At 39.7% G+C, this 15,541-nt stretch overlaps 1 protein-coding gene across 2 annotated transcripts; it reads left to right on the top strand.

Annotated features, from left to right (window-relative positions):
* The first annotated feature begins 6,628 nt into the window (after positions 1–6,628).
* znf207b (zinc finger protein 207, b) lies at positions 6,629–13,171 on the top strand. 2 transcript variants are annotated; one of them, XM_047365834.1, is made up of 11 exons: positions 6,629–6,795; positions 7,199–7,325; positions 7,449–7,587; positions 7,859–8,044; positions 8,293–8,368; positions 8,478–8,539; positions 10,420–10,559; positions 10,740–10,838; positions 11,427–11,663; positions 12,052–12,211; positions 12,376–13,171. In XM_047365834.1, the coding sequence occupies exons 1-11, from the start codon at positions 6,755–6,757 to the stop codon at positions 12,525–12,527; spliced, it is 1,419 nt and encodes a 472-aa protein (XP_047221790.1). In that variant the 5' UTR covers positions 6,629–6,754; the 3' UTR covers positions 12,528–13,171. The 2 variants fall into 2 exon arrangements, with proteins under 2 accessions (XP_047221790.1, XP_047221791.1); XM_047365835.1 differs by lacking the exon at positions 10,740–10,838 and having other exon boundaries at positions 6,630–6,795.
* The last annotated feature ends 2,370 nt before the right edge of the window (positions 13,172–15,541 follow it).

Here is a 15,541-nt window from a genome sequence, read left to right as displayed (position 1 = left end):
TATGATGTTGGAGTTTTCTTTTTTAGTGTTGCAATTTTTCCATAGTGTAATTATTTTACTGCCAAATAATTGCTAAAGTTATTCAGCAATTCAGTGTGAACCTAGACATGGGCTGGTGTTATAGAAGGCCCTGTAAGTGTGATGGAAGATGAAACTAAGCTGTGTAAGAAAGCAGATTTGTATGAAAAACATAACACAGTGCTGAAAATGTAATTCATCGATCCATTTTCTATACCCGCTTCTTCTATACTGGATCACAAGGGAGCTGGTGCCTATCTCCAGCAGTCTACGGGCGAGCGGCCTGTAGACCAGGGTAGACCCTGGACAGGTCGCCAGTCCATCACAGGGCAACATACAGGACAAACAACCATGCACACACCCATTCACACCTAAGGACAATTTAGAGAGACCAATTAAGCTAACAGTCATGTTTTTTGGACTGCGGGAGGAAGCCGGAGAACCCAAAGGGAACCCACACAAATTCGGTTTATCTATAAAGCGCCAATTCACAACACATGTCGTCTGAAGGCACTTTACAAAGTCAATTTAATTGGCAAGGCAAGTTTATTTATATAATACATATCAGTAGCAAGACAATTCAAAAGGCTGTACATGAAAAGAAAAAGACATTTGGAAAAGTACATTACAGTGGCATAAAGATAATTAAATAATTAAAGAGAATAAAAGTCAATAATTAAGATGATCATAAAAAACAAAATAAAAAAATAATGATAAAATAATTGATAAGGAAATTAAAGGAAAGTTGGACTGAAAACTTAACTAATAATGTTTAGATAGCACAGTCAAAGGCCACTCTAAACAAGTTTCTACATACATCCAATTGATCCTAATTATCAAACAATGCAGTCAAATTCAGTTATTTATTCAAATTGGTTGAAAAGTTTTTCTATCTAAGGAAACCCAGCAGATAGCATCGAGTCAGTGGCTTGCAGCGTTCTGGATGAACATGTAGCTATAGTGGACACTTGCTTGCATTGTATTGTTGACTCATACTGAGCATGCATGTAGCGACAGTAGAAAGGAAAACTCCCTTTTATCAGGAAGAAACCTCCAGCAGAACCAGGCTCAGTGTGAGCAGCCATCTGCCATGACCGACTGGGGGTTTGAGAGAACAGAGCAGAGAAAAAATAACACAGAAGCACTGATACAGGAGTACTTTCTATGTAAAAGAAAAGTAAATTGTTAAAGACAGTGGTAGCTTCTTCAGTGGCTTCATCTAGGAGAGAAAGACAGCTAAGCAGATGAGCCAGTTTTCAAGTCTAGCGTTCAATAGGGAGCACATACAGTTAGTTACAGTTAAGGATTAGCCAAAAGCTATGTCTAGGAGAGAGACGAGGTTAAACACTAAACGACAGGGCCAGGTGTATCAACTGTATTAGATGAGCATTAAGTTGTTGGCTGAGAAACCGTGAACCAAGTGGTATCGTTCCCATCTTCTAAGGCCAGGACAGCACACCTCCACTTTCAGTGCCGACTCGGGTTTTAGCTCAGATGTACAACAAATCCATTTTACAAATTGTACATGCTGCAAGTATATTTGTCGGTGTAAACACCCTCATGTGTTACCCTCAAAACAAACATTGGGCAGAAATGAATGAAGGCAGGAAATGACCAGGAACCACATTAGAATAAAAACAGTGCTGTGGCTGTTCTCTGCACCAAGCTGTGCCTGCCTAGCCGTTATCCATTCGGTTGTTTGCATTCAGTTGATTCAGGCAATATTAATTGTTATCATGAAGGAGATAGATTAGGAGCATGTTGTGTTATGCCTCTGCCGCCGCAGGCACCACATGGTGCTGGTTTACATGAACATGTCAGTAAATGTAAACGGTCAGTTTATTAGTCAGTCAAAAGAAATATTAACCACAGAAAATGGATTTCTTTGATCTTTACCTGCAAAATGGTCATACCATGTTACATTATGTAGAACCCAGGACCTTCTTGCTGCAAGGCATCACTGATCCCTAATCAGTTTCTATTTTTTGTGTGGATACCAAAAGTTGATTTTATTTTTCCTCCCATACACACAAATTTTTATTTTTGAAAGGGTTGCTGTTTCCTAAGCCTAGGAGTGTTAAAAATTAGCTTTGATCCCGATCAACATTTGTTTTTTGTTTGTGTGCAAACTCGTTACATAATCATCATAGGGTTTATTTTCTTTCCCATATATGCAAACTGACAGTTTTACTGTATATGAAAAAGATGAAAAATCACTTAGTAGAAAAACACGAAATGCAAACCTTTGAGGAGATTTAAAACATAATATTGCAATGAAATTGCAGTTTTAGTATATTGCAAAATGCGTTTTGAATGGCACAAATAATACTGAAAGGATACAGTACTTATTTTTAAATGCACATTGAAGACTTGGGGAAATTAAAATATGACAAATGAAAATCACCCAACCTGGGCAAACGTTTATGCAATTTGCATTAAAACAGCCAAAGTTATGCAAAAATAAAATAAAAAAACATGAAATTGTCAAAGAAACCAATTGCATTTCATGAAGAAGGTTATGATGCCATCCAGTGGTGAAACCCTAGCACAGCTTCAGTGAGAGTAAAAGCTATTATATGATCTTGAACAATTTCTGAATGTTATTTTAAGTTTCCAGTTATTTTCTATTACTGTAAACACAAATATACAACCATTTCACCACCTTCAAAGTGTTAGGGTGAATTTAAAGGGGGGTTGTGAATGCTTGTAGAGAGTATCCTACTTCCAACGGTCACAAAAACAATGTAACAAAATAATGTGACAAAATAAGTTTAGTGTTAAAATTATTAACGTCATGTATGATATCTGTGATGTGCTAAACACGGCTGCAGTAAAATGCAAAATGTTGTGGAATTTCTTAATATGTAGATCTGAGTTAAGAACCTGGATTTTCAAAACAAACAACATTTAATCTTTTTTCAACACTGTTGGAGAGGCTTTGTTGGTCACTGCAGCTTTCCATCTATAAGACATGACCCAAACAAGTTTGCCATATGTGGGAGAGATCGGAGGCTGGCACAGGTCAAACATTAGTTCTTAAAATGATAGTCGAATCATTACATTTTTGAAACCAGAGGAACAACTTTCTGTATGTTTATCTGAATTTAAAAAAGTATTTTACCTATATAAAACATGATATGATGCAATTTTTTGTCATCTCTAAATAGGGAGCTGTCGTGTCTGTATTGGAGAATCTCTCCACACACACACCCCTGCACACATACACACGCTTATGTCCTTAGCCCAGCGGGATATGACAGCACCTCCAGCACACTAACCCCTATTGTCTTAAACAAATACTTCCTAACGGCTGACCGCAGACAGAGGAGCCAAAGTTCTCAATATCTGAGATGAGAGAAGGGGGCCATAACCTTTCCAGACCCCTAGGTATGTCTGGGTTCGGCAGGAGGGCACAAAGGACTAAAGACTACAGGTTTGATCTAAGAGACGTGAAAAGTGAGATGACACTTAGATGAGGTGGAAGTTTAAAGATAACTGCTGAGGGTCTGAAGGTGGTTTCAATTTCAAAAAAAACCAAGGCACCTGGGAAACATTTTCTGAACAGGTCTTGAGTGTAAAGTCTTCTGAGATAGCAGACGTTCTAACCAGGAGAGTACTAAGAGGCCAGAATGCGTTTCCAATCTGCTAGGTAGTGGTTCTGAGCAACTGTCCTTGGAGCAAGACCTTGGTTGGATTCCAGATTTTACGGCAGCAGTTAAAAAGATGTCTGACGGGTAGAATGATAGATACCAGAAAAGATGAGGGAAGAAGAGATGATTGATAGCTGATAGATGCCTCTAAAGGGAAAAAAAAAACCATTGGCAGAGGAAACGAGTGAGTTGTGGAAATATTCAATCCAATAACCATCAAAGTAAGTGAGAGCACTCCAGGTCCTCCCACTTGTAGTGCTGGAAGCTGAAATGCATCTGATGGAGGCTTCAGTGTATTGATTTCCCCTCCCAGCCTGTATTCATATGTTGATGAAAACCAGAACTGAGAAGAGGTTTGGTGCAGAGAACAGAAGTCTTTACATTAGAAACCATAGTCAGAGACTAATTCTTTGGGGATTCCATGAAGGCGGAAGATTGGCAGTTTCAGAAGCTGATGGTAGGTTTCTATGCAGGATAAGATAACAGCCCTTTGAGAAGTGATCAATGATGCTAAGTATGACTGTATTCTGCTTGGAGGGAGGAAGATCTGTGACAAAATCAAAGGCTACATGTGACCAACAACGGTTTGGATTTAAGAGAGGCAGTAGGTCTGGAACTGGCTTTACTTCTAGCACAGGTTGTACAAGCAGACACGGATTCCTGCACTTCTTTATTTTGGAAGAGCCACCAGAATATCAAATGATGGAAGTTGTTTGACTGATGCCAGGATATTGACAGATTTGTGATTTGTAGGCCTAGTGAAGGACTTGAAATCAAACGGAGAATGGCACAAGTAAACTATTGTGGGGATCATTTCCAGGGTATGGCTCTTTCTGAAGGTCTTGTGAAACCTTGGTTTTGATGTCTGAATTAAGGAAATCACTCCCAGCCCACCTCAACATCTGAGGCATTAGCCTCAAAAATGAATGGAATGAATCTGATTGGGGTGGACAAGAATGGGGTCCTCGCTGGACCAAGTAAAGGGTTTCTTACTGAGATTAAAGCCTTAGTGAGCCAGTGACTAAGCTGTGGTCTCAGATGAATTTTATGTAAAAGTTTGCAAATCCTAAGAAACGCTGGAACTTTCTTCCAGTCTTAAACAGCTTTTATTTTTTTCTGGATATGTCTTCGCCAGTTCATCCTCAAACACCTATCCAGGGAAAGAGATGGAATACACATGAAACTCAAAATTTTAACCTTAAAAAAGGAGGTTCTCTAAGGCATTGAAAAAAAAATGCAGACGTTTGAATGACACTGTGTCAGGGTTTGGAAGTAGATCAGATTGCCATCTAAAAATGCCAAAAAACAGTGATATTTGAGAAATTGCAGAGGACGTCACCAACAAAGACCCGGAGGACTGCTGGGACATTAGTTGAGTAGTATAACTAAGTTTTTAAGGTGTCTAATGTCTGTTGTCTCCATTTCGAATCTGTACAAGGTTGTAAGCATTGCAGAGGTGCGACTCCGAGGGGATAGAGGCTTCTTAAATGGGTTTTAAAGTAGAGAGGGTTAGGGGTTGGGTATATTTGTTTTTGAATTGTGTCTGGTTAGGACCGCTAACTATGCAGACCCTAAGAGTCTTGTCTTTTTTTTTCTAAAAGTGAACACCATTCCAAGAGGCAAGAATGGCACCTGGATGATGCCCATCACCAGAGGCTCGCCAATGTATTTTAATAGCATTTTACTGGGGCCCCAGGAAGAAGGCCTATGGCTAAGATCTGTGTGGGCGTACCATGACCTTCAGCTGACAACAAGCTGAAGCTCATGGTACTCTTCAGAAACGTTAGAGAGAATTGGTGGTCAGACTTCTTCAAAATCACTTGAGTGGAGGGATATTAGACAGCAAACACAGAGAGAGAGAGAGAAAGTGCGCTCCAAAAATCTATTCCTTTGTCTGACTATATTATGTGAGGTCAGATGAAGTAGTTCTTGGCTCTGCCTGGCTTAGCCAAGAATTACAGGATAGTGTTTGGTGGGAAAAATAAAGAAACTAATATCCTTTCTGTGATTACCTGAGACCACAAGCTGAACTGGTCTGGTCTATAAAGAGCTGCCATTGAGTGCAGTCACATGAATTGTAGATAGAAGTGGTTTAATGGCCAGTTCAAAGTCAATAAGATTTTGTTCTTAACCAGATTCTATGAGAGCATGGACTGGAAAAGAGTCATTGTTTACAAAGGGTCGAGTGGATGAGGAGACTAGGAATGTTGCCATGGATGGTTCTGCCCAGCAGCATCCTTGTTTCTACTGGCGTGACCCAGTTTTGCTTTCCAGCCCACTGAAAACATGGTGGATCAGCTTAGGCATTCTGTTTGTGCCACACAGGCTGATGGTGGTTGAGGAATGGGATCCCATCCCACAGCAGTATGTGACCAAGCTGGTGACCAGTATGAGGAAGGTGGGTCAGAGTGTTGTAGTTTTACACATTTTTCCTACGCACTACTGGGGCCTATGTTTTTTTTTATTTTATTTTTTTATGAATAAATTGTTAAATTGCCATGACATCCTGTTTCTGCAAACATTAATTATGCAATCCAATAAATGACACCAAACAAGTTTATGTCACCGAAGAAGCTTTGCCACCTCAAAGAAATAATTGAACAAACATTTCCTTAATTTTTGTTTTTGTACAGAAGACATTTTAAAACATCTTCTCACTGAACAAGATATTATGGGGTTCCAAATTATGTGCATCCCGCTTTCTTTTCTGTCCCATCTGTTTATGACACCCTGGGGCATTTTTTTTTTTTTTTTACATTGCCTATTATCTTTGGTTATTTTTCCAGTTAATATTTTTTTATCCATATACTTATTGTAACAGCTTCCTTTGGCAAATGATGTATACTAATTGCCATATTTTTTATGTGTGCCTTAATAGAAACCATAAAAAACGGAACCTCCCATTTTAAACCAAGGGGCGTTTCCTTAACTGACGTCTGCTTCACGTTTGCGCGAGACCGCTGATTCCTCTTCCTTCAGCGGAGCGCCATTTTTGTTCTTGTCACGGGATTACAGCATGCCCGTATCCGTCAGATAATAACATCGATATCAGCGTTTTGTGACCTGCTTTTCAGTATTTCTACACAATGGGGCGAAAGAAGAAGAAGCAAATGAAGCCATGGTGCTGGTATCCTTCTTTAAAGAGCGGTAAAATGCTGCGGTAGGCGGGCAGGCCACAGGCTACATGTTAGCTTGACAAAGAGAGGCCTACGGTAGCTTCTGTTAGCACTGTCAGCTAATGTTAGCTAAACTAGTGGGTCTGAATCAGACAAAAGGTTGGATGTGTTCTTTTTAATGTGTTTGATATAGTTAAAACACCAGGCTCTGAGTGTTTCTACGGGGTAATATTCAATTTTTACATAATAAAAATTTTCTAATTTCATGGATTAGCATCCCGTTTTTCAGGATCTTTGTGTAATCTTGTTACCAAACAAGAAGTGTTGCGTACTAATCTCAAGTAACGTCAACGTCATGTTAGTTTGTCTGTGATTCTAAATAAATGCAGTAAAACCCTTAACGCTCACATTAAGGTACTGCAATCGAGACTTTGACGATGAGAAAATACTCATTCAGCATCAGAAAGCAAAACATTTTAAATGTCATATTTGCCACAAGAAGCTATACACAGGTCCTGGCTTGGCTATTCACTGCATGCAGGTATGGGCTTCTTATCATTATTGCCAATTACTTTAATAAGTTCAAAAAATTGGGGAAAGAACAGTCAAGTGAATGCTTGTAGTTGTTTGCCTTGCGGGCTCACTTACTTTGCATGGATTTCAGGTACACAAAGAGACGATTGACAGTGTACCAAACGCAATTCCTGGAAGAACAGACATCGAGCTGGAAATCTACGGCATGGAGGGAATTCCAGAGAAAGACATGCAGGAAAGAAGACGAACGTTAGAACAGAAATCGCAAGGTACCTTTACTGTTACAGGTCAGAAGTAGGATTTCAGTGATTAGGTAACGTTTTAGGTGATTTTTCTTCTGTAACTACTATCCTTGCATCTCACAAGGAAATGTAAACTTGTGGCATACCCGGCTGTTAGATGCAGCAATTTCCTTAACTGTATATTTATCATGTAAGGCCATTGAAGGTTTTATACTTACAGTAATGCTATCCCTACCATACTCTGTGAAAGTACCGTCGTTGTTTGTCTTTATCAAAACTATTGCCATTTTGCTTTCAGATAATCAAAAGAAAAAGTCAAATAATCAGGATGACTCTGATGATGACGACGACGACGATGAGGCGGGGCCGTCCATGCAGCAGGTAACGGCTGTCCAGCCCCAGGCAGGGTATGTTGCACCAATGGCCCAACCTGGAATGCCTCCGGTGGGTGGCGCACCAGGGATACCTCCTGCAGGATATCAAGGCAAGGCATTTGTAAAGAACAACCCTGCTTTTCTTCATTTGACTATAGACAATATCCTCTTTAATTCCAAGTGTACAGTAAGCCCATAATGGGAACATGTTCAAGTGTGCAAACCTCTTCCTGAATTAAAGTGAAACAATCTGTTAAAATTAACATGTTATGCTTCTATCATGTCTGAAATGGTGTATTGAGTATTCCTCTATTTGTAAAAGTACATTTTTATAAAATTGTTTTGCTCATTGTTATAGGAATGCCTCCTATGATGCCAGGTGTTCCTCCCATGATGCATGGGATGCCTCCCGCCATGCCTGGAATGCCTCCAGCGTAAGTATTAACTCTCTACTTTTGTTGAACTTTCTTCTACATAGTCAGCTAAACTACTCTGGACTAAATTCATGTCGATATATAAATTAGTTATCAAACTTGTTTACAGCATGATGCCAATGGGAGGGATGATGCCTCCCATGATGCCGGGGATGCCTGCTATTCCTCCAGGTGGGTTGTGGATGTGTTTTTGTAAGCTGTCCATCAATTGAGAGATGTATCTTATAGCTAAAATCTTCCACCTGTTTTTACCACAACACAAATAAAAATGAACTTTGAACAAATAAAGAAAATGCTACTGTAAATTAAAAATGATATTATGAAATAGGAGAAAAAACTACTTTGCTAGCACAATGTGTGGAGGGGTGAGTTTTTTTTTTTTTTCCATTTGGTGTTTGTTCAAAAAAGTGTTTCTTTGCTTGCTTGTTTCTTTTCGATAAAAAAAAAAGCCAGTGTTGTTCTGACAACCATTGTGGAAACATTATAAAGAATAAAGGATGCCGTAAGAAACCGTGAACCAAGTGGTATCGTTCCCATCTTCTAAGGCCAGGGCAGCACGCCTCCACTTTCAGTGCCGACTCGGGTTTTAGCTCAGATGTACAACAAATCCATTTTACAAGTTGTACATGCTGCAAGTATATTTGTCGGTGTAAACACCCTCATGTGTTACCCTCAAAACAAACATTGGGCAGAAATGAATGAAGGCAGGAAATGACCAGGAACCACATTAGAATAAAAACAGTGCTGTGGCTGTTCTCTGCACCAAGCTGTGCCTGCCTAGCCGTTATCCATTCGGTTGTTTGCATTCAGTTGATTCAGGCAATATTAATTGTTATCATGAAGGAGATAGATTAGGAGCATGTTGTGTTATGCCTCTGCCGCCGCAGGCACCACATGGTGCTGGTTTACATGAACATGTCAGTAAATGTAAACGGTCAGTTTATTAGTCAGTCAAAAGAAATATTAACCACAGAAAATGGATTTCTCTGATCTTTACCTGCAAAATGGTCATACCATCTCACATCAAGAACAAAATTACATCTCAGTTGCTTAGCCGGGTCACATTTCTGTTGTTGTGGCTCATCATTAATAAAAACAGCAGCAATGCCATATAGTCTGATAGATCAGTGACTGTGAAACATTTTACTCATTTAAAACCAGCAAAAAGGATTTGGAATTGGCATTTTAAACAGTCTTAGCACCTTAAATTAGCAAATAGAACCATTAACATTAGTAAACAGCTGTCTCTGTGTATTCCATAGAAAATGTAGAGCCTTATAGAATAATTATGAGATTTCAAAAAGGCGGCCAACATTCACAAATCCAGGATGTTCCATAACAGACAGGTTTCTACTGAGGTGTCCACTGGGGCAATTTGCGGCAGTTGGGCAAATTTTACCCAAGGCAGGTATACACTGACGTCCTGTGGCAGACATCTGGTACGAAAAGACCGAAGATGCAAAAGCACCAAATGGCAATGGATTAAAATGACCATCTCCCCCTTGAAGTCTAGTTCTATGTAACAACTTGACCGAACAGCCAACGTATACCTACTGCTTTATAGAATTTATTTTTAACGTGAACAATTGGCCCCTATCTTTGCTACACAAGAGACTGACTGACTGACTCTTGCAAAACATAACCAGCTAGGTCATGGGGTCCACAAGCTGTGGCTGTGGAGCTGCGAGTGGCTCTTTGGACGTTCTACAGTAATAACTTTTGCTAAAATTGATGAATAATTAACTAATGCTTTTAAATGTAGATGCAATAACAGTTATTTCGTGGACTAATTGCATTGAATTTCCATTACAGAACCACCCTAAAAGTGTCAGTAATATTTTTTATGCCTATTTTTATTAGATTGGAAGTTATATGCCTTCTTTTTACAGCATTTTAATACCTAAAATTAAAAATGAAATAGTGTTTCTTTAAAAATGACAGCAAATGTCCTATAGTAGGTATTTATCAAGAGGATCATGAACGTTCTGATTCTATTTCTGTAAGTTGCTCTTTTTTTGTTATTGATAGAGTGATGTTTGATTGTCATTCAGGAATGCCACCTCACATGGCTCCAAGGCCGGGGATGCCTCACATTGCTCCAACCCCTGCAGCAGGACCAATACCCAGCCGACAAGCAGCACCAGCGGTTCAGCCTGCTGTCACTAAACCCCTCTTCCCAAGCGCAGCGCAGGTCGGAATCTTGCAACGTTTCATGCTTGTTTTTTCTCTGTCGTCTTTTATATTATACCCGTTGCTCACCTTTCGAACACATTTGATTTTAAGATCCCCTCGCAGTTGTATTTGAAGTTTGGTTAGTTTATGTTGACCTGTTACATGCCAATCCTGTGATTTCCTTTCCACCACGCTGCAGATGGGCTCTGGTGTTAACAGCAACACTACAGGCGTTTCCTCTCCACCTGCAGACCATCAGTCTGCCTCTTCCCAGCCTCCCTTTTCTAACATGCCCCAAGTACGCTCACAGACTTTGACATGCCCTGTGGCAGCTGCATGTTGCATAATAACTTTGCCTGTGACGTGTCCAACTAGGCTGTTTACTAACAGCATTTATCTCATAAGGCTGCTTTCCACAGAACTGAGCTTTAGAGCTGCATGTGCTTCAAGTTAACATGGAAATGGCATAAATCTACTGGAGTTATTATAATTCAGCTCTCCTACCTTTAACAGCATGAATTGGAAACAAAAGGTATTTTTGTACTCTTAATGAGTTTTTATATTGCAGTACATATCACATAGAATCCCATTCTCTTTCCGAAGCATTCTGGACTTTTTCATAGTTGTATGTTTACATCTGATTTAAGGGATGAAACTCATTTCAATCTTACTGTGTTGTTAAAATTAAATGCTCTAAGTGAAGTGGTTTACTTCCTCAGGTTCAATAATTACTGCTAAGTTCTGCACAGAAGATGGTGTTAAATCCAGTATAAAATACATTCTCCTGTTTGTCTTTAACATATTGATTTGTTTTGCATGGGGTCAGGAAAGCATCAGTTTTGAATACATTTCCAAGTAAAATTCTTCTTATCGTCCCATCACACAGGCCCAGCAGAGCCCTTCAGGAGCTGCAGCGTCAAACTCACTCAGCACTTCCACCTCAGAGGCTCCCAAAGCAACTTTCCCTGCCTACACCCAGCCCTCTGTTTCCTCTTCCACTTCTTCTAATCCCTCTAGCAGCACTGTGGCTAAACCCCCAGCCACAGTGACCAGTAAGCCTGCCACCCTCACCACCACGAGTGCAACTAGTAAGTTGATCCACCCTGATGAGGATATCTCACTGGTAAGTTGCTTGATCTTTCTGCTTTGCTCTTTTTCACAGTAAGTAATGACTGGCTTATATAGTATGTTTAGTGATATTAATAGGTGGCTACATTTAGCCAGGATGAAAACGTCAATCAAAATGAGCTTATAGATGTACCAATAAAACATTTTATTTAAATGTTAAACTGAGCCTTTAGGCTGTATATCATAGAAACTACTCAGTTCTATTATCTGTGGTTATGTTGAAGGATGACTGTGAACTTGAATACCCTCAGTCTGAATTCAGGGCTCGCCAACATTGGTACCCAATTCCTCAACCTTTTTGTGAGTGTCTCTTTGTACTGAAAGAGGCGTGCCGTAGTTTCTCTAGTCTGAATGTTTGCGTTCTTTGTTTTCTCTGTAACCAGGAGGAGATGAAGGCTCAGCTGCCCCGTTATCAGCGTCTCATACCCAGGGCCGGTCAGGCCCATGCTGCTGCTGCACCACCAGTGGCAGCTGTGGGCAGCATAATGCCCCCTCAGCAGGGTCTGCCACCGCAGCAGCCTGGCATGAGGCATCCCATGCATGGTAAGCATTTTTACCTGGGAGAAGTGCGAAGTAAAACTACCATTTTAATTTTCAGATGGTTAGAATCACTACATTGTAGTCTGGACATGGACTTACTTTGAACTGTATCACCTGGTAAATCATTGAGAACTGAAGCTGCTGCTCTCCATCTGTGTCCTCTGCAGGTCAGTACGGTGCCCCACCTCAGGGCATGCCTGGCTACATGCCTGGAGGGATGCCTCCATATGGGCAAGGCCCTCCTATGGTGCCCCCTTACCAAGGAGGCCCGCCCATGGGTATGAGGCCGCCTGTCATGTCTCCAGCTGGGCGCTACTGAAGAAGCAAAGCACCCACGCCACTAGGTTTGAGGTTAACACCTTTCTCTCACCCTTGTGCTTTTTCAAACCTAGCTGCAAGCCAAGAGCAGTTAGCCTACAGTGGTGGCGAAGACAAACATGGTCTGTTTAAAAACAAAAAAAAAGCATGGACATTTTATTGTAATATGTTTATTAGAAAACAGCCAAACACCATAAATATCTAACAGCTTTTTTGGTGTTACTTGATCACATGTGAGGATATATTTTTTCCCATAGGTTTCACTCAGGTTCATAAAGGTGAAGTGTGTAAAAATGATTCGTATTTCTTTTGAAGCTGCTGGAGTTACATGAACATACCAACCCCTTACAAAGGCAAGTTTCTTTTGAGAACATTTGATTATTCTTATTTCTTCAGTAGATAAATGGAGGCCCTCACAGCATGCACAGGTGCTGTTGGACATTCGTCCCCAACCGTGGTTGGTGAGGGTCTCGTTGATTTAAGATGATTCCAACAAAGTAATGTTAAAAAATCCATGACTCATCAGTTTCTAGCTTTATTCTTTTTTTCAGGTTTGTTTTAATATTTCTTGGTCAAATGCCTACTTGTATGCATCCTTTGTAATGTTTTATCAATCTGTTGTAATAAAATCCATCTTGAAATCTATTGCTGGTTTGTCCTGACGTACGTGGAGGTGAGTGACTAAGGTTTGTACTGGTGTTGTATTTCTGCATATCTTATGGTTCTGTTTAATGATGGGATTTGATAAAAAAAAAAAAACCCAACAAAGTTTCCATTCTTTATATTTTATTTGATTGTTTTTTTCACCTCATCCACCTCCCATTGTCTTACACAGGATGTTCCTTTACAGAGCTTTCCAAAAGTCCTTTATTCATGTTCTCTGAATTTTTCTGCATTTTGTCACATTATGACCACTGACTTCAACGAATTGTGATTTTATGAGCTGGACCATTACATTGCAGTACATCATTGTAAAGTTGAAAGAAAATAATACATAACTTTATTTTTTATTTTTTACAAATGCTTAACTGAAAAGTGTGGCATGTGTGTTTTTACATATAGACTAACATTTTTGGAAAAACAAACGAAAACCAAAAAGGCTGAAGACCGTTCAGACTGGATGAAGAGCATCGGTGAACAGCAGTTTGTCACAGATTCATAATTGGATTTAAGTTGAGGCTTGTTCCATCATAGCTATTATGTCCCTGCTGCATAGCACTGTTGCCTTGCAGCAAAACTCTCGGTTGTGAATCCTGGCATGGGGTCTTTATGGAGTTAGCATGTCCGGGTTCTCTCTGGGTTCCTACCGGTCCCACCCCCCACTTGACAAGAGCGCCCTTTGTTGTGTTTGCTGTGTCGCCATTATGGCTTGTGGAAAACCACAAATGATATTTCCTTTTAACTTTTTTAACTTATAACTGTCGCTCCAAAAGTCACTTTTATACACAAGTGTAATTACTGTTAGGTTAATTCATATTTAGATTAACTACTGAAATCAATTGGTTGCACTAGACTATTCTGGGGCATGAAAACGCAATGCAATTTGTTTTAATTTTTTTTTCATCATTTTTAACAACCATGTATTTTATTCCCTTCCTCTTATTATGTGCTAGTTTCTATTGGTTTATTGCCAAAAATCCCAATAAAATATACTGAAATTTGTGGTTATGTTGAAAAGTTCAAGGGGTATGAATACTTTTGGAAGGCCTTGTACATTAGAACATGATTTAATGTGACCTGGAGCCCCTAAGGAGGCTGGCTAATTTGTTTCTAAGTACCACATATGATTTAATGGAAAGAATTTCATATTTGTGTATTTTTTTTAATACTAAGTTGTTGTAGTTGCATATGCATACCAGCTCTCAAACATGCATGAATGCTACAGTATTGGCATTACAAAACACACCCAGCAATACGGGAGGTCTGGGTTAAAGTCCAATCTTAAGAAGTCAACTTTAATTTTTCATAAAGTGTAAAAGAAAACCTATTAAAAAGCTTTTTTTGTTACTGACTTTTCTGTAGTTTGTACTCTGGTAAGTTAGCCATGTGGTTCTTAAGTTATTGGTGTATTATCAATTAGATAACCAATCGGTCAACAGAAGTTGCTTTCTGAAGATGATCATCGGCACAATCAGATAGCTGCAATTACCCTGAAATCATGACGAGTAACCCTACACATCAGTAAACAAAACGTCGTCTTGTTGATCTTCTTGTTGATCTTTGCCTCAGTGCCCGTCTTTATTGTTGGGTGGTTTCTTGTTTTGAACGTCGTCTTTCAGTGTCCCACAAAGTCATCAGCTGTGTGCCTTATGATGTCGTGTTGACATTTTTTTTTTCCAGAAAACAAACAGCTACGGCAACATGAACACACATTTGAATGATTGAAGGCTTATTTTGAGGCATTTTAGTGTTGCACAGCTTTTCCTCTGGCCAGATCACTTACTGATTTGTATTTGTTTTTGTCTGTAGCCCATCCATATGAGTTATTCAGCCTTAAAACCCAATCAGCTGGCATGACAGGTCAGTTAAATCCTGTAAGTACCTAATGTTCCTTATAGTGTGAGACTGTCCCATACAGCTGGATGCAAGGCTATGTACATTGTGATGCTTCATCAAAATGATCAGGAGTAAGATAAAGTCTTCTACGTTTTACCTGATGTATTAAAAAGCATGAAGAACCATGAAGGTATATAGATGGAAGTTCACTCTTGCCTGCTGACCTCTGATGTTGACTGGCATGGTAAGTAGCAGGAAAGAAGCTGATGCAGGAGAACATGCCTACCTTAAACTCGTGTCTAACTTGGTGATTATGCAGGTGTATATTCTGCTTATTACAAGTCATGCAAACTTCACAACCTCTGTTGCTGTAACAGGATTTCTGTCAGTTTCCAAATGTTTTCTGGCATCAAGTTTAGAAATCCTATCCAAGTATTGTTCATTCCCTGCAATAAGGAACATGCAGATTTATAACAAGGATTTATCTTCAGGTTAAAGTCTGAGATGGAAAATAAAGCG

Source organism: Girardinichthys multiradiatus, chromosome 5, assembly GCF_021462225.1.
Source record: "Girardinichthys multiradiatus isolate DD_20200921_A chromosome 5, DD_fGirMul_XY1, whole genome shotgun sequence".
In the NCBI taxonomy this organism is placed as follows: domain Eukaryota; kingdom Metazoa; phylum Chordata; class Actinopteri; order Cyprinodontiformes; family Goodeidae; genus Girardinichthys; species Girardinichthys multiradiatus.
Note: the sequence above shows the minus strand (reverse complement) of the source record. Positions and strands in the feature narration are given on the sequence as shown.

Coding starts and splice junctions, on each gene's coding strand:
- znf207b (XM_047365834.1), top strand. CDS start 6,755: ATGGGGCGAAAGAAGAAGAAGCAAATGAAGCCATGGTGCTG. Junction 7,588..7,858: donor GTTAGAACAGAAATCGCAAG/GTACCTTTACTG, acceptor TTTTGCTTTCAG/ATAATCAAAAGAAAAAGTCA. Junction 8,369..8,477: donor ATGCCTGGAATGCCTCCAGC/GTAAGTATTAAC, acceptor ACTTGTTTACAG/CATGATGCCAATGGGAGGGA.